This window comes from Corylus avellana, chromosome 1 (genome assembly GCF_965113065.1).
Source record: "Corylus avellana chromosome 1, dhCorAvel1.hap1.2, whole genome shotgun sequence".
NCBI lineage: Eukaryota > Viridiplantae > Streptophyta > Magnoliopsida > Fagales > Betulaceae > Corylus > Corylus avellana.
The window spans coordinates 651145-673083 of NC_142490.1; the positions used below are offsets into that span (position 1 = coordinate 651145).

General features: G+C 36.1%; 5 protein-coding genes across 5 annotated transcripts; all 5 read left to right on the plus strand.

Annotated features, from left to right (window-relative positions):
* Positions 1 to 912: 912 nt before the first annotated feature.
* On the plus strand, positions 913 to 3691 carry LOC132172639 (Putative methyltransferase family protein). Its single transcript, XM_059584173.2, has 7 exons — positions 913 to 1226; positions 1331 to 1435; positions 1547 to 1633; positions 2569 to 2619; positions 2858 to 2951; positions 3035 to 3119; positions 3212 to 3691. The coding sequence occupies exons 1-7, from the start codon at positions 1116 to 1118 to the stop codon at positions 3363 to 3365; spliced, it is 687 nt and encodes a 228-aa protein (XP_059440156.2). The 5' UTR covers positions 913 to 1115; the 3' UTR covers positions 3366 to 3691.
* Positions 3692 to 4271: 580 nt separating this feature from the next.
* On the plus strand, positions 4272 to 8921 carry LOC132172640 (uncharacterized). The gene is made up of 2 exons (XM_059584174.2): positions 4272 to 4325; positions 7460 to 8921. The coding sequence occupies exon 2, from the start codon at positions 7884 to 7886 to the stop codon at positions 8760 to 8762; it is 879 nt and encodes a 292-aa protein (XP_059440157.2). The 5' UTR covers positions 4272 to 4325; positions 7460 to 7883; the 3' UTR covers positions 8763 to 8921.
* Positions 5389 to 6364, plus strand: LOC132173002 (uncharacterized). Its single transcript, XM_059584566.2, has one exon. The coding sequence runs from the start codon at positions 5435 to 5437 to the stop codon at positions 6362 to 6364; it is 930 nt and encodes a 309-aa protein (XP_059440549.2). The 5' UTR covers positions 5389 to 5434.
* Positions 8922 to 12801: 3880 nt separating the features above from the next.
* Positions 12802 to 13912, plus strand: LOC132172346 (uncharacterized). Its single transcript, XM_059583830.2, has one exon. It carries the CDS (start codon positions 12889 to 12891, stop codon positions 13783 to 13785), a length of 897 nt encoding a protein of 298 aa, XP_059439813.2. The 5' UTR covers positions 12802 to 12888; the 3' UTR covers positions 13786 to 13912.
* Positions 13913 to 14832: 920 nt separating this feature from the next.
* Positions 14833 to 19205, plus strand: LOC132170869 (Regulator of Vps4 activity in the MVB pathway protein). The gene is made up of 7 exons (XM_059582006.2): positions 14833 to 15142; positions 15392 to 15524; positions 17585 to 17688; positions 17769 to 17940; positions 18052 to 18192; positions 18279 to 18334; positions 18436 to 19205. The coding sequence occupies exons 1-7, from the start codon at positions 15051 to 15053 to the stop codon at positions 19082 to 19084; spliced, it is 1347 nt and encodes a 448-aa protein (XP_059437989.2). The 5' UTR covers positions 14833 to 15050; the 3' UTR covers positions 19085 to 19205.
* Positions 19206 to 21939: the final 2734 nt, after the last annotated feature.

A 21939-nucleotide genomic window follows, 5' to 3' on the forward strand; every position in this document is an offset into this window, starting at 1 on the left:
TAAATTTTTTAAATAATGTTTTGACAATATTTATTACGTGACATTATTTACACTTATGTAGCTCATTTTTATTGGACAGAATTTCCTTCAAACTAATTTGAAAAAAATTTCTTCTGTCCTACTTCATGAGTGTCATTTCTCATATAGTTTTTTAAATATTTTTAAGAGTAATTTATTGACATTCTACTAACTAGGAACTTAAGTATTAATTTTTTTAAAACTCAAAGATGTACGACACTCGACATCGAAATTTTTTTTTCTCCCAACCGAATTTGAGGAAATTTGTGTCCATTTTCATTAGCTAATTTAGGTCCGATTGCCTCTTGGGTGTTTGAAGCGTGGAGGAGAGGTGGTAGAGGGAGAGGATGTTGGTGGCCACCATGGCTACGAGGAGCAGCAGGTTCAGACCCGTGGTGAAACCCATACGACTTTGACTCCTGTGGACTTCAATGGCTTTGCCATTTCTCTGCTCTTAGATTTTGCTTGCTTTTAAGCTTCTTCCCTGTTTTGTTTGACTAATCTCAGTGAACTTAAGCTCTCCAGTGTGAGTTTTGCTCCTGTGTGGATGAGCCCAGGATTCAAGATTCAAAATGTGGGTTTTGTTTTCTCTTATGGCCACTGGGAGCCATCAAGAATAATCCAACTTCATTCCCAAAAGCTTCTACGTCCATCGGCCGATGAAAATGATTCTGCAAACCCATATGGCCGAGTTGGGATGCTGGTTTGGGTACTGTCTGCACTAGCAAGGAATGAGGAGGAAAATTTATGCAAAAACCAACCTTTTTTTTTTTTGGGGTGGCGAACTACCCCACCCCAGATCAGCCATGGAGGTGGCTACAGCCGGCCACTCCATTTTGGCCGAGGGGTGGCTGGAGCCGCCCCTCTGGTCTTCGTTTTTACTTTTTTAATTTTTTAATTATCGATTTGTTTATAATTTTTATTTTTTAATGATTTATTCATTATATTTTATTGAGTGGTAGGGCCCACCCATTATTTCCTTCCTGCTGTAGCTCAAAATTGCACCAAAACGAACTACCGCATCCGCATAGAAGCCGAATCCGTTCCACTGACTAGAGAGCCCCTGCGAAGTTCGTCTATAGCATATCGGCCACGGCATGAAAGGCAGTGACTCCGACGAATCGGCCGATCACCACTTGACAACGATATCGGAGCATTTTTTCGGCGATGACACGGACGAACTGCCCTTCTCCATCTCTATCATTGAGGTCCTCCGTCTCTTCTTCTATGAAAAATAAAATTCAAACAAAAGACCGAGTACGAAACCTGAAATTTCATTTCTTTTTGGTGTTGTTAACGATTTCTGATTCAGAATATGAAAGAGGACTATGGCCTGTTTGTCTGGCCCTGCAGTGTCATCCTGGCCGAGTATGTTTGGCAACAGAGATTGCGTTTTTCCGGAGCAAGCGTGGTTGAGGTAAGGTACTTTGAATTCCTTTCATCCAAATTGTTTGCGAAATAATTTCTATAATCGACGTTTCCATGAAAAATTTAGATTTACTGTTATTGTAATTGTTGGGTTTTGCAGCTTGGCGCCGGGACTTCCTTGCCCGGATTGGTCGCCGCGAAAGTCGGTGCTGACGTCACTATTACCGACCACTCCGATAGATTAGAGGTTTACTTCTCAATCAATTTTACTAATCTTAATTTAACTTATTGTGATTATTATTAATCATTGGACATGTTCAATGTACTTCATGAGGGACCAAACGTCCTTTGACAATTCCTAGGGCATTATACTATGTACAATTCTATCAAATTAACTGGTTGGGTTTTTGCTACATCAACCACTATTAAGATTGAGGAAAATTTGATAATTACTGAAGTGGTAAATGCTTATGTGGCAAAATCTTAATCATTTAATTTGGAAATAATGGTTAGTATTCAAGTGAAATGGAGAGGATCTATTTCACAATTCAAATTTTGTTTTGTTCCATCTAACGGTGTACATATTGCCACATCAGTTAAAAATTTTAAATTACTTGGTAATGCATTCACCATATGGTAACATATAGACCATTAAATCTGTGAAATCTAATATGGACTACAAATTGATGATTATCTATTGTGTTGTGGTGTCTACATTGAAGTATGAGGGTTAACATTTGAGTTTTGTACATTCTTTATACATAGAATTGAACCCAATTGTGATTGCCAAGATGGGTTGTTTTCATATTTTAGTCCTATTCAATTCATTTTCTTATGAGTAAAAGGTCCTGAAATTTCCTTTAGGGCCAAAAGGGGGTTTGCCATATTTTGGACACAGTTTGTGTTAATATGTACAAGGTAACAAGATCAATTTCCTACTTAGATAATAATCGCAATGCAGACACAAATATAGGGGGCCTTAATGAACCAATTCAAGAGGCTATAATTAGAGCCACAAACCAGGAATGAGCATTCAAGATATGGGCTTTCTGCTGGAAAATAATCATTCTGTGTGGTACACGAGTTTTGCTAACAAGACTTGTTATTTAATGCCCTAAGCAATATTTTTGTTTAATATGTCTGTAAATAACGTCTTACAGTCCGATTCTTTTGGATTTACAGGTGATGGACAACATGAGAAGAGTGTGTGATCTGAATAAACTCCAGTGTAATGTAATACTATTGCTGCTATTATTGTTATTTATGTATAAAATTGCCAGATCATGTAGTTCCCCTGAGGGTGGAAATTTGCTCTAGTTGAAAAGACAAATAATGGACTTCATTTTTCTTGATCCCATTGCTTAGTTGCTCATCACCTACAAGCATGAATTGAAAGTTCAATATATTGTCCCTTTAAGCGACTTTAGCCTTTTTGAGTCACTTTTAAGGAGATATAGTACTGTCTTTGTAGGTACTAGGATTGACATGGGGAGTTTGGGATGCATCCATATTTAGTTTATACCCAAAGATTATTCTTGGGGCAGATGTATTGTACGACACAAGCGGTAGGTTATTTGCTATGAATTATGTTTTTGTCTGTTTTCTCTATTGATTGAGCTGATATGTGGATTCCATTTGCATTTGTAAGCCTTTGATGACCTCTTTGCCACCGTGACTTTCCTGCTTGAAAATTCGCCTGGGTCAGTCTTCATAACTACATATCATAATCGAAGGTATTCTTGTAATCTGGTGAAATATTACCCTGGATCATATGCACTTTTGTACACATTTAACGTCTTATAATTCTTTTCTTTCATAAATGCAGTGGGCATCATCTTATTGAGTTCTTGATGGAAAAATGGGGGTTGAAGTGTGTGAAGCTTCTTGACGGCTTCTCATTCATGCCATGCGACAAGGCTGCTGGGTTGAGTGGCAACATTCAATTGGCAGAGATTGTTCTGAATAACGTTCGGCCTTAGGTAACTAATCGCATTGGATTAGCATCTGGAAGTTTCTGATACAGCCTTTCCGGTCAAAATCCAAGCTTCCCATTGCCAAACAAAACTAGGCGTGGCGGGCTAGAGAGTGAGCCCTAGTATGTGAGAAACAAAATAGAGCTCAGCAAGGCCTCACATCATGCAATAATAGCTGTTGGTTAAGTAGAGATGAATTTTTATGGTTCAAATTAGATTTGGTCAGATGTAATGGTAATGCCCATGTTCTTTTGTTGGAGAATATTATGCATTCTAAAAATAATAGGCCAAAATCAATAGTCAGCAATAAACACGGTTGATCTTTTGAAACATATCATTGTGTCTAGAAGGCATGGATTTGGAAGGGTAAGAATCAAACTATTTGGTATCATTTGTTTGTAATTGCACATTTTTAAGAGGCTTGGCATATTTGTTCAAAACTACCCCCAAATCTTGGGTTGCGTTAGTTCCATTCTAGCTATCAAGATAGTATTAATCTAGAAGAGCGTCTTTGGTATTCACAGGGACAATTTAAAAAATAGAGTTGAAAAAATGGTTAAAAATATATTAAAGAATATAACTAATGAAATAAATAAACAATTTAAGAAAATTTCAGTATCGTTTAAAACACACACACACACACACGCATATATGTATATATATAATACTTGTAATTTATTTTTCTATGCCTATTGTTAATTTATTCAGCTGCCCTCTATGCCTTTTTATATTTTAAAATTGTTGCATGATTTCTTCATATTTTGGTCCTCTAATTAGATGGTCAATTGGTCATCAGGAAATTTTCTTCTTAAGCTAAGGGAACATAGGCTGCACTAGAGTTCAACACAAGTTGAAGGAACATGGGCCGATGATGAGGGCATTCTATTTTATTTCACCAATTGACTAAAAGAAATGAAATTAGCCCAAATACTTGTCAACGCACCTCAAAGATGCAGAATAGCAAGAGTATGAAAAATTTGAGGAAAACTGAACTTTCTTTATAAATTTGGTGTGCATGAGAGTTCAGCAACGGGCCGGAGGTTCATTTGCCTAGATAGAGATTCTAGTAATTTTGTTAACTAGATTGTTAGCAATTTAGACAGTAAATATGAGATAACTATTATGAGGCCCACTTGTTCAAGCAAATTTTGGGTTGCCCTGCTCATTTGTTTGAACATGTATGCCTCAAATGTGTATAGCAAATTGGTGGGATTCCGGATCCCATTTGCCTCGTCATGCCCTTGTCTCGGCCATTAGTTTGGTATGACATGGCAGGAAGACTCAGTGAATTACTACCCTGACTCTTTGCCTGCCGCAGAATATGAAGGCTTGCTTATGAGTTGAATGCAGGCAGAAAACTGTAGGGGACAAGGAGAATCATTATATAGAATGAGCATATGAAGCCAAAGAGTGGTTTTTGGATGAAGTTTAGCTCTCACAATTTCTACAACGAGCTTGCCTCCCCTACAACTTTTCTATAGTAATTTTGTTTGTATTCGGCTGATAATTAACATCAATTTCCAAGGCATAAGAAAAATCTAGTGCCGAATGCTTCCTTGTCTCCCAAGGACACCAACTGTACTGTATATATATATTCAGAGAATTATACTATATTATCTTTAAGAGAATGGTAGCAGTGATGATTGGGGAGACAAGGAGGCATACGTACAGCATGAAATTCTTTATTACAAACGATAATTCAAAGTATGATATTGAATTATGCTCTAATAAGAGAATTTTACAGTTGATGATTGGGCAGGCAAAGAGGCATGTACATAATAATGTTTACATTTTCAAAATAATGCCTGAAGATTCTTACCAAAGCAATATGTTGGTTGTCTCATGGCCAAACAAGATTAACAATCAATCGGGGTGGCGGATTGTTGGCCGGAAACAATACAGGAGAATCGGAAAGGTATCCTGATCACCCACATTGCCATGTGCACACTTTGCTAGCTGCATTGTGTTGTTATAAATACAGATTCAACAATGATATTGATAGCCTTCAACTTCAAGCATCACTTGTGTACTCATAGAGTTCTAGTGATTTTCAGCATTTGAACAAAGCTGTAAATATGGCAGCCTCATCTGAATTGAGTGGTGCCCATCTACCTGTTAGGTCTATTAGTTTGCCCTCCAGGACACAACCAAGTTCTGTCAGGCTTGAAGAAGTATTAAACACTATAAAATCCTGCCAAATTTCATCAGTTTTGACAGCATTTCCGGTCGGAGCAGAGGCTATTCAAACTGGTCTAGCTGGGCTTGCAGAGTTGTACAATTGTTTGGAGGAACTCATCCACTCTCCTCTCACCCAACAAGCTCTTCTGTGCCATGAACATCGAAAGCTAGTGGAAGAAGAAGTTCTTGAAGGGTCAATCACATTGCTGGACACATGCGGCACTGCAAGGGACATTATCTTTACCATGAAGGAACATGTCCAAACCCTGCAGTCTGCTTTACGTAGAAAGGGAGTGGATTCAAGAATTGAAAGTGATATTCATGCTTACATGCTCTTCAGAAAGAAGGTGAAGAAGGATGTTGCTAAGTGCCTTAAAGAATTGAAGAGAACGGAAAGAAAAGTTTCTTCCTCTCCACTGTTGGATTTAGACCCCCGTTTATCGATGGCGATCGAAGTTCTAAGAGAAGCAAGCTCCATCACCATGTCCATTTTTAGATCTCTTTTGCTGTTCCTGTCCATGCCGGCAATGGAGACAAACGCTGCACGTTGGTCATCGTTGGTTTCGAGATTGATGCCGGCGACGGCGAGATTATTGTCCTGTGAGAAAGGCCAGAAGATTATCAATGAGGTGGGGAGCGTTGATGTTGCTCTTTGTTCCCTCCATGGGCATCTAAGAAATAAGGATGCTAAGGCCGAAGTTCAATTGGCACAAAGGATGTTGGAAAAACTCCATCTTAGCATTAATGATGTTGAGGATGGATTAGATTGTCTGTTTAGGTGTTTACTCCAAAATAGAGTGTCTTTCTTGAACATCCTTGCTAATTAAGGCTATCAAATCTTTGTACATCTTTGTAAGAGAATTGACATATATAATTAAAATAGTATTTAGAGAACTTATCGATTTCTTTTCATTCAATTTTGTTATTGTTCTTTCCAAATTTATTAGTTTGGAATTGAACTGCATATGCAAAATCTGCACAAATTCAAAAACTCTCACCTTTTTGATCGAACTACAAGCAGGCTGTGTTACTGAAAGTTGGAACTCATGTAAATCTGTAAGAGGAATGATATTTTTTCTTCTTTCACTAGCTAGCTATGTTAAGATGTGTTAAATCACTACTTATTCCAACAGTATATGTTGATAAGAAATAGTGAATTTAATCATATATTCTTTCTCACATGTAAACTCAAATTCTCTCTCAATAAGTGATTCTTTTCTGATGCTATGTTTTATGTTGTATTATCACTTGCTAGGGGGAGTTTGGTATAGGGACACCATCTAATTGATGAGGTTCACAGTTTGTGCCTAAAATGTGTCACAGGACAAGTTAGTCTAACTACATAACCTAGGGCTCTATTTGATTTAATCTATGACTCTGCACTGAAAATTATGAAGCAGCAGCATATGTACATTCATTCTTGCAGCTCTGTTGGTGATGCCTAGATAGTTACAGCTTAATCAATAAAATTGTTTGCAATATGAGCAATATTTACTTGAAATGAGAAATAAGCTCTCTTCTTTGATACCATATTAAAAATTTAAGTCAATAGAAATGATTTAATCATTTAACTAATACTTAACAGACTACCAGTTCAAAGCATTGATATAATGAGTTTCATAAAGTTAAGTTGTTTCCATTACCATATCCTACTACTGCTTACCTTTCGATTACTGAGAAAATGGAGGAAGAGAAAATAAATTTGGTTATTTTTTTGATAAATAAGAAAGCATTTGTTGGTTAAATACAATGGAGACATAGCAAGTACAGGCCACTCGTGCACACAATTAAATAGAAACTTCAGCATTGAAATGGCATGGGAATTCTAATCATTATCTATAAATCAATCGTTACACATTATCTTAATCTCAACAGATCTGGATCTCGATCTGTCTAAAGCTTTTGTTTAATACATTTTGCAGAGCATGGCTCTCCTAGTTGAGACAACCCAGACAGGGCACATCTTTGTAGGTGAGGCAGCTGCAATTTTTTAGTTTGAAAATGGAGGGTAATGTGGCAGCAGGGGAGGCAAAATGGGTGATGACTCCTCTTGTTTCTTGGATCAGAAACACCCAAAATGACAAAATAGCAGGACACCTCAATAACAAAGGTGGCATAAATGAATAGGAAATCATTGAGGCAATGCTGGCCAAAGCTGTGACAGGCAACCGAAGACAACGGAAAGCCCATTCACTGGCACCACATGCTGGCCACATTGACATGAATAGTTTTGTCTCTTTTTCATCTCTGTGGGTGTTCCTATATATAGGGAGAATCATAGAATTGGCAGAAGCACCTCAAAGTTAACTATAAGCTCTCTGAGAGAAAAAAGAAATCATAGCAGCCATGGCTGGTAAATACCATGTTCGATCTATTAGCTTGCCTTCCAGATCTCATCCTACCACTCTTAGGCTCGAAGAAGAGCTGAACAAGCTCAAAACATGGGAGGCAACATGTTCTGCATCAACATCAGATTCAATCTGCAAAGGTCTAGTTGGTCTGGAGGAGTTGTACAAATGCATGGATGATCTTCTAAACATGTCATCGGCCCAACAAGTCCTGTCTCAAAATCAACATGAGAAATATGTCGAGGAATTGTTGGATGGATCTGTAAGGCTTTTGGACATCTGTGGCATTACAAGAGATACCCTTTTGCAGATTAAGGAACATGTTCGATCTCTTCAATCTGCTCTCCGAAGGAGAAAGGGAGAATATTCTAGCATTGAAAGCAACATCAACAGCTACACTTTGTTCAAGAAGAAAATGAAGAAGGATGCCAAGAAGTTGATCACAGCACTAAAGCAAATGGAGAACAAATGGGCTGCATTTCCAGTCTTAGATCTAGATGATCAACACCTCTCTGCAGTGATTCGAGCGCTTAGAGAAGTTTGTGTAATGAATGTTTCCATCTTTCAATCCCTCTTGCTGTTCTTGACAGTGCCATTGTCAAAGCCAAAGGCAACTGGGTGGTCACTGGTCTCAAAGCTGATGCACAAGGGTGTAGTAGCATGCGAAGAAAAGCAAGAGAATGTGAATGAGATGGAAGCTGTTGATGCTGCACTCCGCACCCTCTGCAGATATGCTGATGCTGAGAAGATGCAAAGCACACATAAAAGTTTGGAGGATTTGGAGATTAGCATGGAAGAAATGGAGAATTGTTTGGAGTGCTTGTTTAGGCGCTTGATCAAAACAAGAGCCTCTCTTTTGAACATAATCTCTCAATAGAGCATTACCAAAACCCATTTTTGTATCCAAATCCTTGAAGGCCATCAGATTTTTAAGAGGATGTGCCAAAAGGGTTCATATATATTTCCTATTCAACAACAACTACGTACATTTATCAAATTATTATAGAGTAAATACAAACGGAAAGTTTGAGCTCCACATCAATTTTCCTCTTACATTCTCTATTGATTCATTAAGATATCTTTTGTTTGCTTGAGTGATGAAAACAACCCTCAAATTGGGTTGAGGTATGGATGAAAGAAATTCTTAGTTGTATTTATGACATCATCAAAACAAACCTCAAATTAATTAGAATAATTTATTTTAATATAATTTGGAGAAAAAATTTCATTCTTTATTTATTTTGAAAAATTAATAGTACATACTATGATGAAATATGGAATAATTAAAAACTTTAGAAGTCTAAAGCCCAAATACACCGTTAGATCTATAAAATTTAATCTAACCCGTAAAATAATCAAAAACTTTAGGAATCAAAAACTTTTGCAAGTGTTGATATGTATAATAAAAATCAACACTTGCAATTTATGTGAAATTTTAATTATATCTAACTACTAAATAAATAAAAAATAATATTCAAAAAATGTATATATATATATATTAATTTTAGGTAGGAGAAAGTGAACCGTCAATATTGACTAGAAAATTTTCTATTTAATTCAATCCTCTCTGCCATTGCTTAATAATTTTTTCTGTTACTTCATCATAAGATGTATGACAATTATATTATATATATATATATATTATCGTTTAATGAATAGTACATAGTGAAATATGAAACATGAATACACCGTTAGATCTATAAAATTTAATCTAACCCGTAAAATAATTAAAAACTTTAGGAGTCTGAAACTCAAATATACAGTTAGATCTATAAAATTTAATCTCACCCGTAAAATAATCAAAAACTTTAGGAGTCTGAAGCCCCCAACCTATCATCTGGAATTAGTCATATTTTATTTCATTTTCTTTATTAATTTATTTTGGGAAATGAGGGAATGGCTAGAGATGGTACACCCCTATCATTTTATTAAATAGTGACACAAACATTAATAAATATCATATGAAAATTACGAAGCCATGAGGTGGCCCAACAGCTTATCAAGAACATGAAACTTAATTGTCAAGATTTAAACTTGATAGAACTTAGAAGTCTCGATTATTCCACAATAAAGATGCCCCTAATTACAATTATTGAAAAGCCCTATATATGGTTTTGTCCTCCTCCACGTGTAGCGTGCATAAGGGAACATAGAACATGTTTATTAATAATAATGTCACACGTGTGTGCACAAAGAGTCGATGATTATCCTTTACTCCAAGTTTCCAACACAGATTCTGCCACATCTCATGCCGATGATTAAGCAATATTTTTTTTTTTTTTGGAAGCTATTTCCCAAGCAAAGGCAATCCACTCTATATTTGATTTGCAAGCAAAGGCTAATCTAATCTTACACCTTTTTCACATTTTAAGGGTCACAGCCAGCTCCTCACAAAGTAATAACCATTAATCTTATTAAAAATTACACATAGATATAAATTTAATAATAATAAAATTGCCTTTTTTGTCCTGTCTCCTATAATAAATTAAGACCAACTTCTCGAAATCACTTGAGGCTCATCTTTAGATATAAACCCCAAATTGTTTATTTCAGTCGAATAGTTTATTAAATTCATCAATTCAAGCTTGCCCGAATGCATGATGCAATAGTTTCATAGTCAAATTAGAAGAAACTTGAAAGACTTGTTTTTATTTTTTATTTTTTTAAAAAACTAAATCTGGACATTACCTACCAAGATCAATCTCTACCAGTAATTTTCAGCCATTATAACTAGTATTTTTCTTTCAAAATTTTAGAAACCAACAGCTGGCTGGAACCTATCCTTGTCCTCGGTTCAATCCTACCTCAAAAGTGACCAAAACTATTGGAGTCTACCTATAAAAAGTATTATAAAATACAAATAAAAAGAAGAAAATAAGGTACAGATAACTAACAACAACCATTCAAGACAAAGACATTAGCGGCATCTAACTTTTCACAGATTCCTCTCTTCATAAAAATTAGCATTCATTAGCTTTGATGTAGATTAAAGTTGGTCACAATTCGCTGACTGAATCACAATCTGCCTTGTCTGTAAATGAGAGAGGGCTTTGTTAAAGCTTACTTAGTTGGATTCGTTCAAACAAATAGACTCAATCACCTATTTGAATAGTCAATTATAGAGAATTCCAATCCAATAAGGGCAGTGGTTGGATTCACGGACGGACCAAGTACTAGATGTATGAAAGGTAGCTCATAGTGCCACAAGTCATGGACTAAACCCATATCTTACATTGGAAGGTTGTAAACCCCAAGGGGTACATGGTGCCAACATGCCACCCGTGCACCCATATATTAATGATAACATATACATTTCTTTGTTTAACCACCATCCTCTATCGAAACTCTTCAATTAATTACTTAATTAATATGGTTCTGGATCTCTCCGGATCTTTATTTCTAGATACTAAAGATTCTTTATTCAAAATTACTTTAATAACGTTTACACCTTTCAATGAAGATTGAGTTGTTACAAAGAAAAATGCTACACGCACTTATTTGTGCTTATTTTTTGTTGTAACAATGAAAATTATTATAATCTGTCCAAAATTCAATGATGATTTATTATTAATTATTTTTGTTTAAGTAAATGATGATTTTTTATGCCACGTCAAAGAGTAAGCATTTCTATATACATGTAGCATTATCAATTGAAAATGCATGTTCACACCAAATTGAGTATGCCCTATCAAGGAAAACACACTATTCTGGTAAGGGGCGGCAACATGACCACTCTCCACTGTTTTGGCCAGACCCGGCTGCGCAGTCACCCTTGCCAAAACAATTGAGTTTTTCTTAACGGGGCATATTCGATCTGGTATGTACATGCATTTTTTATAGAAAAATGTTATAGGTAACAATTTTTTTACAAAAAAGATAGGTACTAAATGATGTAGATCTTATTTATTGGTACTTGTAACATTTCTTTTAAAGGGAAAAATATAAAAAAGTCCCCCAAACTACCAGCCGTTTTCGATTTAGCTCCATAATGTTTCAAAAGTGATAAAGTAGCCCCACAAACTCCTAAACTATTGCATTTTGGCTACTCCGTTAGTTAAAACCGTTAGTTTGGACGGAAACTGCAAAACGACATCGTTTTGTTGGGGGCTACTTTATTACTTTTTGAACATTAGGGGGCTAAAATGAAAACGGCTGATAGTTTGGGGGGCTTTTTGATATTTTTTTCAATTTTTTTTTTCTTCATAAAAGGGCATTGTAGTAACTTATTCATAGCAAAACGACGATGTTTTGCAGTTTCCGTCCAAACTGACTGTTTTGACTAGCGGAGTGGCCAAAATGCAATAGTTTGGTAGTTTGGGAGGCTACTTTATCACTTTTGGAACATTAGGGGCCTAAATTGAAAACGGCTGGTAGTTTGTGGAGCTTTTTTATATTTTTTCCTTTTTTTAATTACTTGTCTTTATCATGTCCAATAAATAAGTTCTACATCATTTTAGTACACATCTCTTAATAAAAGATTTGGTACCCTTTAACTTTTTTATTTTTATTTTTATAATATATAATGTGTTCCAAATTAAACGTGGCAGCTCTCAATTTAAGGGAGTAAATAATTTATTTATAGATCCTAACAACTTTGGCCGGCCACACATTCTTCAATGGCTCCATGAATATTGAGCCATGGATAAGCATAGGTTGGTGGTGACGGTGGTAGATGACAGAGAACGAAGGGTAATGATGAATATATAGATAGTCTTGGTGCACCCAATTATGGAATACACCGTACCAAAATGACACCAAAAGATTTTGTATAATAATAATATCAAACAAAACAAATCTTGTTGGTGGAAAGACGTGACAACATAACCCACGCAACGCAATAGAGAACCCCCCCACTCTGCCTCCACATGTTGATCACATTCGCATTAATCACCTCTAGATTCCTCTGTCGCCTTCCCACATCTTCTCTCTTCTAAATTCCTTTATATATATAAATATAAATACGAGATGATGACTAGAAATCTATCTTACATTTGAATTTCTTCATGATGAAGAGACCAACAACAATGGCGGCAGCCTTCTCCCCCAATGTTCGATCCATCAGCTTGCCGGCCAGATCTCATCCGAGCACAGTGAGAGTGGAGGAAGAGCTAAACAAGCTTAAATCATGGGAATCGTCGAGTTCTTCATCATCAAAGGCAGAAACAATATGCCTCGGTCTATCGCTTCTGAGCGAATTGTATAAACGAATACAAGATCTTCTGAATCTGCCATTGACCCAACAAGCTCTTTCCCAAGATCAACACCAGAAATGGGTCAACGAGTTGTTGGAAGGATCATTGAGATACTTGGATGCATGCGGGAACACCAGGGACTCTGTTCTCTCAATGCAAGAAACCGTTCGAGAGCTCCAATCTGCTCTTCGCCGGAGAAAAGTTGGAGAATTGGGCAATGAAAGCGTTGTCTCTGCCTACTTTTGCTCGAGAAGAAAGATGAAAAAGGAGACTGCAAAGTCTCTGGCATCACTGAAGCCGCCATTGATGGATGGCTTGGATTGCTTAGAGAAGAAAGATGATCATCTCTTGGCGGTGGTCAGAGTGCTTAGAGAAACAAGCCTGATTACCATTTCAATCTTCCATTCACTCTTGTTGTTCCTTTCTGCACAAGTGTTGAAACCAAAGCCAAGCAGATGGTCGTTGGTTTCCAAATTGGTGCAGAAAAGTGTGCAGAATGTGAATGAATTGGAAGGCGTCGACATGGCTCTTGGCAGCCTGTTGATGCAGAGTTCTTGCAGAGAAATGGAGGGGCAAAAGATGCAATCTGCGCAGATTGGGCTGGATGCTTTGGATGTTAGCATGGAAGGCATTGTGAAAGGGTTGGAGTGCTTGTTTAGGCACTTGATCCAAACCAGAGTTTTCCTCCTAAATATAATGTCTCACTAGGGGATCTCCAACACCAATTTGTTGAAGGATCTGCATATTTATTTTTCTACTTTAAAATTTGTATAGATATACTTCACTCACACTGCTATGTAATTTGATTTGCAATATTGATATTTGTTCAATTCAATAGGCCTTCAAAATTCTTGATTAATAGCAAAACATTATATATATATATATATATCACCATTTTTGTTCAATAAGATACCAAATTGGTGGAAGAAATAATGGCAGAAAATCTCTTGATTACTCAAATTTTCATTTCTAAATGATCAAGACAATTGGCCAAATCCGGCAAAACCATTTCATTGATATCTTCATTTTGTAAAGCAAGTTGCTTGGATTCTTGAATAATCCACATCATTTCTTGGATTGTAACTAAAGATTTTCCTTTATTTGAGCGCAAATGTGCAATGTGAGTTACTGATGAGTTGGGCTAGAAGTTTTTGGATTTTGTCTTTGCCAAGTTGGGTCCACTATGTCAATGGATCCATTGGGCCTGTTTTGTATGTTTTTAGACCTTATGATTCTTGCCCACTTGGGCCAATCGACTTGTTCTTGTTACTTTTTTTTTTTTTTTTAATATAATTCAATTTATTTAATTGCAAATCACCTGTCGAAATTGGGAATACTATTAGTCATATTCCTAAATACCTTGTAAAATATATTATTTTATTCGCTCAAAAAATAAAATAATTGAAAAAAATACTATTATCCTAGCTAAATATCTCATAAGATAAGAAATATTATTTTATTTCCTCATAATACATGTTGATATCCTAAATATTTTATAAAAAATACTATTTTATTCAAATATTAGAACCAAATAATAGACCACAAACAATAACACAAATTAGTCATGAAAGCAGTAGAAGAGCACAAAAAATTAAGAGATGTTTGAAGGAAAACAGAAGAAAAAAATTGAAAAAGAAAAAGAAAATTGGTACTTCTAATTCTAAACTTCTAAAATCCGACATTGGATTCTGCCACTCAATCATCAAATCCTCCAATTCTTCTCACACGTGTCGAATCTCCTAACGGCTATATCTGTTCTTCCCCTCTCACGATCCTCCGGAGTCAAGAAAATAAACCTCAATCAAAAAGGATCGGTGCCATCAGCGGGGCCCCTGAGTGGGACTATCGGATCGAGAACCAAAAAGATCGACTTTCCAACTCAGGCGACCGTTACTTCGTCCAAGAAAGGTAAAGCAAAAACCACACCGCTCTCTCTCAGTCTCTCTCTCTCTCTCTCCCACACATTCTCCGCCATGACTGTCACTCGTGTAGCCACCACCAAAGCCAAGAGTCTCATGAAGCTCAGCATCTCTCTCTTCCGCCGTGGCTTCAACTCTTCGAAATGGTACATTTCTTCTACATCTCCATTTTCTCTTCTTTTCTGGGTTGCTAAGAAAATCTGTAAAAAAATAAATTTTTTTGATGATTGATTCTGGGTCTTGTGGTTTTTGTTCTGTATATATCCTTGGAAGACGATGCAAGAATACTGATTTTCTAGGCAACCAAAGGGGACAGGGGCTAGCTAGTATCTACCTAGTATTTTCTTTTTTCTTTGGAATAAAAATGAGAAATGAATTTTGGGTTTGTACAACAGCAAGACAGCGGCGAAGATGGCGGTGGCTAGAATAAAGCTGCTGAGGAACAAGAGACAGGTGGTGGTGAAGCAGATGAGGCGAGACATTGCTTTGCTTTTACAGTCTGGTCAAGATGCCACTGCTCGCATCCGGGTAATCCACCATCTAAATTTCTGTTTTGGGTGTCAAAATGAAATTTGAAATGAAGCAAATGGAGTCTTATATCCCAACATCTATGCATAAATGTGTATTGGGTTTTTTCATTGGTGTAGGATTTTATGTTCTTTTTGGCTTTGGGTGCACTAGAATCTTGTTTACCGTGTTTTGATGTATTAGCATTGCTGTTAACATGATGGTAATTGTCCATCTACATTTCTTTTTTGGGTTTGAGACTGAACTTTGAAATGAAACTAACCAAGTCTTAAAGACCAACATTTGCGGATATCTGTGTTTTGGGTTTCTTCATTGGAGTAGGAATTGATATTATTTTAGCTTGGGGTATAGTACAATATTTTTTTATTTTTTGTTTTATGCTGGAATTGCTGCTAACATATTGCTTTTCATTTTATATTTTTATGATTATATTCCCTTGGGGTCACTAATGGAATATAATGGAATTGCCATATAATGGAAACCCAACTGAAAATGTGCAATATAATGGAAACGCCATGAGAGGAAATAACATTTGTCTTTTAAGCATCAAGAGAACAGGAATGGAGCTAGTTGGGTTTCCTTTTATGGCCCAGTTTTGGGTTGCTGGGGTCAATAGTCCACGGTGTTTGGACATTGGGTTTGAATTAATTTGTGGTGCTTAGAATTAGATACTAAATTAATTATTACTTATCAAAAAAAAAAAGAATTAGATACTAAATGAGCCCACTGCCTTTGCAGGCTAAACTTGGTTGATATGAAAACTTTTCTCACTTTAATGTGGTCAGAATGACCATGCCCTTAAATTACATAACAACATGATTTTAAGGTACTAATTATGTGAATCACAATAGATTGGGTTCCTTTTCACTTTAATGTGGTCAGAATGACCATGCCCTTAAATTACATAACAACATGATTGTAAGGTACTAATTATGTGAATCACAATAGATTGGGTTCCTTTTCCTTAGGGTAGGTTTGCTGCATTTTGATGCATTTCTGAGATCACCATACTGAAACAGGAACCACAGAAGTGGTTAGAAGGGATGGACTTGCCCTCATTTAAGTGTGTAACTCAAACAGGTCATCAAATTAAATGTGTGTCACCCTTCCATTCCACAAGTTAATTGCTTTGATTGGTGTGTTGTGAAACCAGAATATGTATCAAGTCTACTGTTTAACTAATTGAAGTTATTCATTTTCTCTCCGAGTGCTTCTTCTTTCATGCATCTACCATTTATTTTTTGCAATAGCACACTGGATTGTATCAGTTATATTTCCAAAGGCACTATAGCTTATGGCTTAGTGCCTTTGCAATCTTAGGATGCTCATATTTAAATTGATGAAAGTTGATTTGTTCTTGCTCTTTATATCATATAAAATGGTTCTAATTATTACCTTGCCCTGTCATTTCCAGTTCAAAGTATTGTTTTGACTTTATTTTACCGGTTTTTCTAATGGATTCCCCAATGTTTATGGTGTACATAGTTTTTCTGTCTCTTTTTCTCTTTATGTAAGTTTTATGGTTTTCTGAATTCGCGGACATAAGAAGGCTTCTTCTCCACTACTTCCCTTTTAATTCTATTCAGGTTTCTTCTTAATCCTGAAAGTGGTGTGGTTTACAGTATTTTGGTTTTAGAATTAGTGCTATCAGAGGCTTGGATTGGCCTTTTCATATCAGATACCAAAATTCTTATAACTAGGCATGTGTACGTGTATGATTGTGAAGTGAATGGTTTTGAAAGAAGGACGAGGGCACATTAGAATGCAGGTACCCAACAGCTACTTTTATCATTGAGCATTATCTATTTGTGGATCTTCTATTCAGATGGGTCTGTTTCTTAAATTTAAGAAAAATGTTCTGTTTCTTAATTATTATTATTATTATTTTTTTTTCCTGTTTGGTAATATACCTCCTTCCATGTCAGCTGCCAAAGGTTTTGGCTCATTTTTGTGATCATACATTTGCTAATTGGGATTAGGCAGCATGGCATGGCTTGTTGATTGATAGTAAAATAAATGATTTTGACCAGCAGCATGGCTCATTTTTGTTGTTTTTGTAGGTTGAACATGTTATCAGAGAACAGAATGTTCTGGCTGCAAATGAGTTCATTGAGCTCTTCTGTGAATTAGTTGTGTCCAGACTTTCGATCATTGCAAAGCGAAGGTGAAAGAAATGAAATATTTATTACTTTCTAAGAAAGAAATTAAAAACATGTAATTCTGATCTTGGTCCATCTATTCCAGGGAATGCCCAGCAGATCTGAAAGAAGGGATTGCCAGCTTAATATTTGCAGCCCCAAGGTGCTCGGAGATTCCTGAACTAGTGGCAATTAGGGATATTTTTGAGAAAAAATATGGGAAAGATTTTGTATCTGGAGCTACTGATGTGCGACCTAGTTGTGGTGTGAACCGCATGGTAACTACCATCTTCCTTTGGTTAATTATATCTTACCTGTGAGTGAGTCGACGATATTTAGCTTTTTATGTTCTCCGTAAGATTATAATTTTTTTTCTTTCAAAATTGTAGTTAATTGACAAGCTCTCTGTAAGAACCCCTACTGGTGAAGTAAAGTTGAAAGTCATGAAGGAAATAGCCAAGGAGTACCAGATTGAATGGGATACAACAGAATCCGAGTTGGAGCTTCTCAAGCCGGCAGAAGAGCGTATAGTGTGTTCCTCGCTCTTTCTCTCACACACACACTTGTGAAAGTCAAGTTTGTTTATCTAAAAATCTTCTTTTTCCTCGCTGATCAGGAAGGACCACAGACTTTCGTTAGTGCTACCAGCTTACCCTTGAAGCCTGCTACCAGGTAAGATATCGAATTTATCCCCCTTTGTTTCACCATAAAAAGACTTCAATCAAGAATTTGTTTGTTCATTGCTTAGAAGTCTCTTCTGGCTATTTCCTTAGATCAACAAGCAGTGGAGAAAATGGCAATATGCATTTTAAGGACACTGCATCAGCTGCTGAATCAGCTGCAGAATCTGCCAAGAAAGCAATTGCTGCTGCACAAGCTGCTGCCTATTTGGCCAACAGAGATTTCAATCCAGCCACTCAAGCATCTGTTCTTGATAATAAGTTGAATGCTTCAAGTATCAACCATGGATTTGAAACCCTTTCTGGCAATTCTTCTGGCTCCTTCAAGCCAAATGACCATTCCCCGGTTAACTCGCAGAATGCTGGTCATCAGCTGAAAGCTCCAGGGAGGACATACGAGTCGCAGAGTTTTGGAAGGTCACATTATGTCAACAGTGAGGAGACAAGGGTTACCAATGTGACTGGAGGAAATGGAAATGCTTATAGGAGGCATAGCTACAACAATGCACCACCTTCGAGACATTCAGATATAAAGTTTGATGAATCAGACTGTGACGAAGAAATTGAGATGGAAGAACCTCCTAGTGGCGTTTTACCACCACCCAAGCGATCTCCACCACCAGTACCACCTTCATATCATGATAAACAAGATTCAGCTCATCGTGTTCATCCCAAATTGCCGGATTACGATGCACTTTCCGCTCGCTTTGAAGCCCTGAAGTCTCGCAAATCACAAACATAAAGTACATCTTGCTTGGGTTGGGTATATCACTTTTCTTGGCTTTTGTAATTCATACATGGATGGTCTATCCACGTTCTTTCTATATTATATAGATACAAAATAACTCATGCGAAAATTATCAGATGTTTTCATTTTGTCAACTTTACTGCCATAGAAAATGCAAATTCGTTACATTTGTTTCTAACATTTTGGTCATCCAAGCAGACTTCATGCCCACAATGTTGGACTCCACCTTGTTCTGCACTTTAAATCCAAATATTATTTTATTTTTTATTTTTTCCTACAGGAAAGTCTGAGGGTTGAACTGACTTACCCATGATATTTGAAGTATAAAGCTGTTTATATATATATATTAAGAACATTCAAGGAGAAAAAAATAAAAGAAAATAAAAATATGAAAGATGCTAAAGGTTAATAAGTTTTCCATATTTTGCTCATATTCCTTTACAGTCAACCATTGAATTTGTGGAGTCCACCATTGACTTATGTGGGATCTACATAAGTGTACAAATTCAATAGTTGATTGTAAGGGAATATGAACTAAATATAAAAAACTTATTGAAGTCTAGCATTTCTCTAAAAATATAAGAGTAATTGGAGTTTTTCATTTCAACACGTAATCATAAGCTTTAAGTTACATGGTTGATTGGTGCTATATTTCGTGGAGAACAAAGCATTATTTTTACTAGGGTGATGCACCGATGATGGATTAGGATTGGTTGCCTGCTTGAATTGTAGTTTATTGAACCCTTGTATGAGATGATGATCATTTGTCCAAAAAAGTGTTTGGGTAACCCAAAACTTACTCGGACACGTGAATTTTATCGAAGTCCTCATCCAATTGCTTGTTTGGTTATAATGCAGCTTGGGTAACCAAAAACCTACTTGGACACGTAAATCCCATCAGAATTCTCACCCAATTGCCTACCTGATTATAATGTAATCGGGACATGCAATTGCAAAGTATCCATCATTTCGGTTTCATTGACTATTAAGAATCAATTTCCTACCATTCAATCCTGACAATCAAACAAACAGAAAGTTTCAGATCCACCTGCCCCAAGCAACATCGATCACCAGCTTGTAAATAACAATCTTGCTTAATTCTACGTTGATGTTTTCATGGCAAGATCAATTTGTCAAACAACTAGAGTTGTCTAGAATTCATTGCATGAATTTTTTTTTTCTCCCTCTCCCCGTCATCTGATAGCAACTAAATAGACCCACTTTAAAGTCATTACCTTTCTTGACAATTGTACACCTCTTTCCGAAAGAGGGTGCACCCATTTGTCACTTTATCAGAATTTTTAGAAAGAACAATACTATATTATATCGTCACCTAATTTAACCTCGTTAACTCATAGATAAACTCTTGTTTTTTAAAAATAAAAATCCTCCAAGAGCATTTGATTTTATAGGGAATCAATCAGAAGGCTTTTTATTTATTGATTTTATTTTATATTTTTAATGAGTAATTAGTACTTTTTTTTTTTTTTTGATATGTCCACATAAGAGGGGAGAAGGGAATTTGAACTAGTGACTTCCGCTTCATTAGGCGTGATCCCAGCCGATTGACCTACCTCTTGGGAACGAGTAATTAGTACTTGTAGTTGTTAGCAAATCTAGTGCTTGTGTTGAACCTTCTATAAAAAAGTTTGAGAGCTTTACGTAGTTGATTATTCTAATTAAACATGTGAAATAATTCGATGTTGAATAATGAATAATACGGTCGTGGAAAAACGTATATGTTGAATAAAAAGTGGACTACATGGCTTGTTCTGTATTTTCTTGAACGATTAATTTTAAAAGCCTATATTTTCTTTAAATTCAAATATTCAAATATTTTCTACGTAGAAGTCTAAGGGTTGAACCGACCCTACCCCATGATATTTGACGTATAAATATGTTAAAATAAATAAATAAAAGGAAAAATAAAATAAACTTATATTGATTGGTACTATATTTCGTCAAGGGAAAAACATTGTTACATGAGAGAGATATTTGATGGGTGCACTTTGACTCTATTAGAATACTCGCCCAATTGCCTATACGATTATAGTGTAGTCGGGACAAAAATATCTTGTTCTATTTTTATTTTGGAATTCCTACAATGCAATTCGAGCAATCAAATAGAAAGAGATTTACACGGTTCACCTGCCCGATCCGACCAACATCATGATGTTGTAGTAGATATTTCAAAACTTCAATATGGGTTAATTCCACAAATGTGTTCGGTGGCAAATTAATCAATTCGTCAAAAAGTAAAGAGAAGTCTAAAATTCATTGCATCATGATTGGGTTTTTTTCCTCCCTCTTCCCCCATCTTCCAATGGGGTGGCTGTGCTTGAGTTCAATGGGTTGAGAGTAGTCAAGAGAACACCACTCTTGACAAAATGAGCACATCCCTCTGAAAGAGTGGGCTGCGCAAACGCTCTCTTTCGATGCTGTAATGATATTTCTAGATTTATTTAAGACCCCCTGGGCCCTCCCACTGGGCCACTCCCTTCCTCTTCAGGAGTATTATGTTGACCAAGTCCTAGCTCCTTCAGCATGTGGTATATATGAAAGTTTGAAACCTAAGACATGCACTTACAAAAAAAATAAAAATAAATAAATCCTAACACATGCTCATAGCTTGAAACCAAAAAAAAAAAGTTGTTAGGGTATGTAATTTTTACTCTAAGTTCCCTTTCTATATAAAATAGTGAAATGGTTAACTTGTCAATTTAATAAATAAATCACATTATTATTTCACAACTATTTTATCTTGTTGGTGTGGTAGGATTAATTAGTCTTTGGATTAGTCATTGTTAAAATATATATATATATATATATATATATATATATATTAAAAG

Bases quoted from the DNA above. Each gene is read 5' to 3' on its own strand.
- LOC132170869 (XM_059582006.2), top strand. From the start codon at position 15,051: ATGACTGTCACTCGTGTAGCCACCACCAAAGCCAAGAGTCTCATGAAG. The intron at 15,525-17,584 runs GTAATCCACCAT...TTGTTTTTGTAG, and splicing joins ATGCCACTGCTCGCATCCGG to GTTGAACATGTTATCAGAGA. The intron at 18,193-18,278 runs GTGTGTTCCTCG...CTCGCTGATCAG, and splicing joins AGCCGGCAGAAGAGCGTATA to GAAGGACCACAGACTTTCGT.
- LOC132172640 (XM_059584174.2), top strand. From the start codon at position 7,884: ATGGCTGGTAAATACCATGTTCGATCTATTAGCTTGCCTTCCAGATCT.
- LOC132173002 (XM_059584566.2), top strand. From the start codon at position 5,435: ATGGCAGCCTCATCTGAATTGAGTGGTGCCCATCTACCTGTTAGGTCT.
- LOC132172639 (XM_059584173.2), top strand. From the start codon at position 1,116: ATGAAAGGCAGTGACTCCGACGAATCGGCCGATCACCACTTGACAACG. The intron at 1,436-1,546 runs GTAAGGTACTTT...TGGGTTTTGCAG, and splicing joins CCGGAGCAAGCGTGGTTGAG to CTTGGCGCCGGGACTTCCTT. The intron at 2,620-2,857 runs GTAATACTATTG...CTGTCTTTGTAG, and splicing joins TGAATAAACTCCAGTGTAAT to GTACTAGGATTGACATGGGG.
- LOC132172346 (XM_059583830.2), top strand. From the start codon at position 12,889: ATGATGAAGAGACCAACAACAATGGCGGCAGCCTTCTCCCCCAATGTT.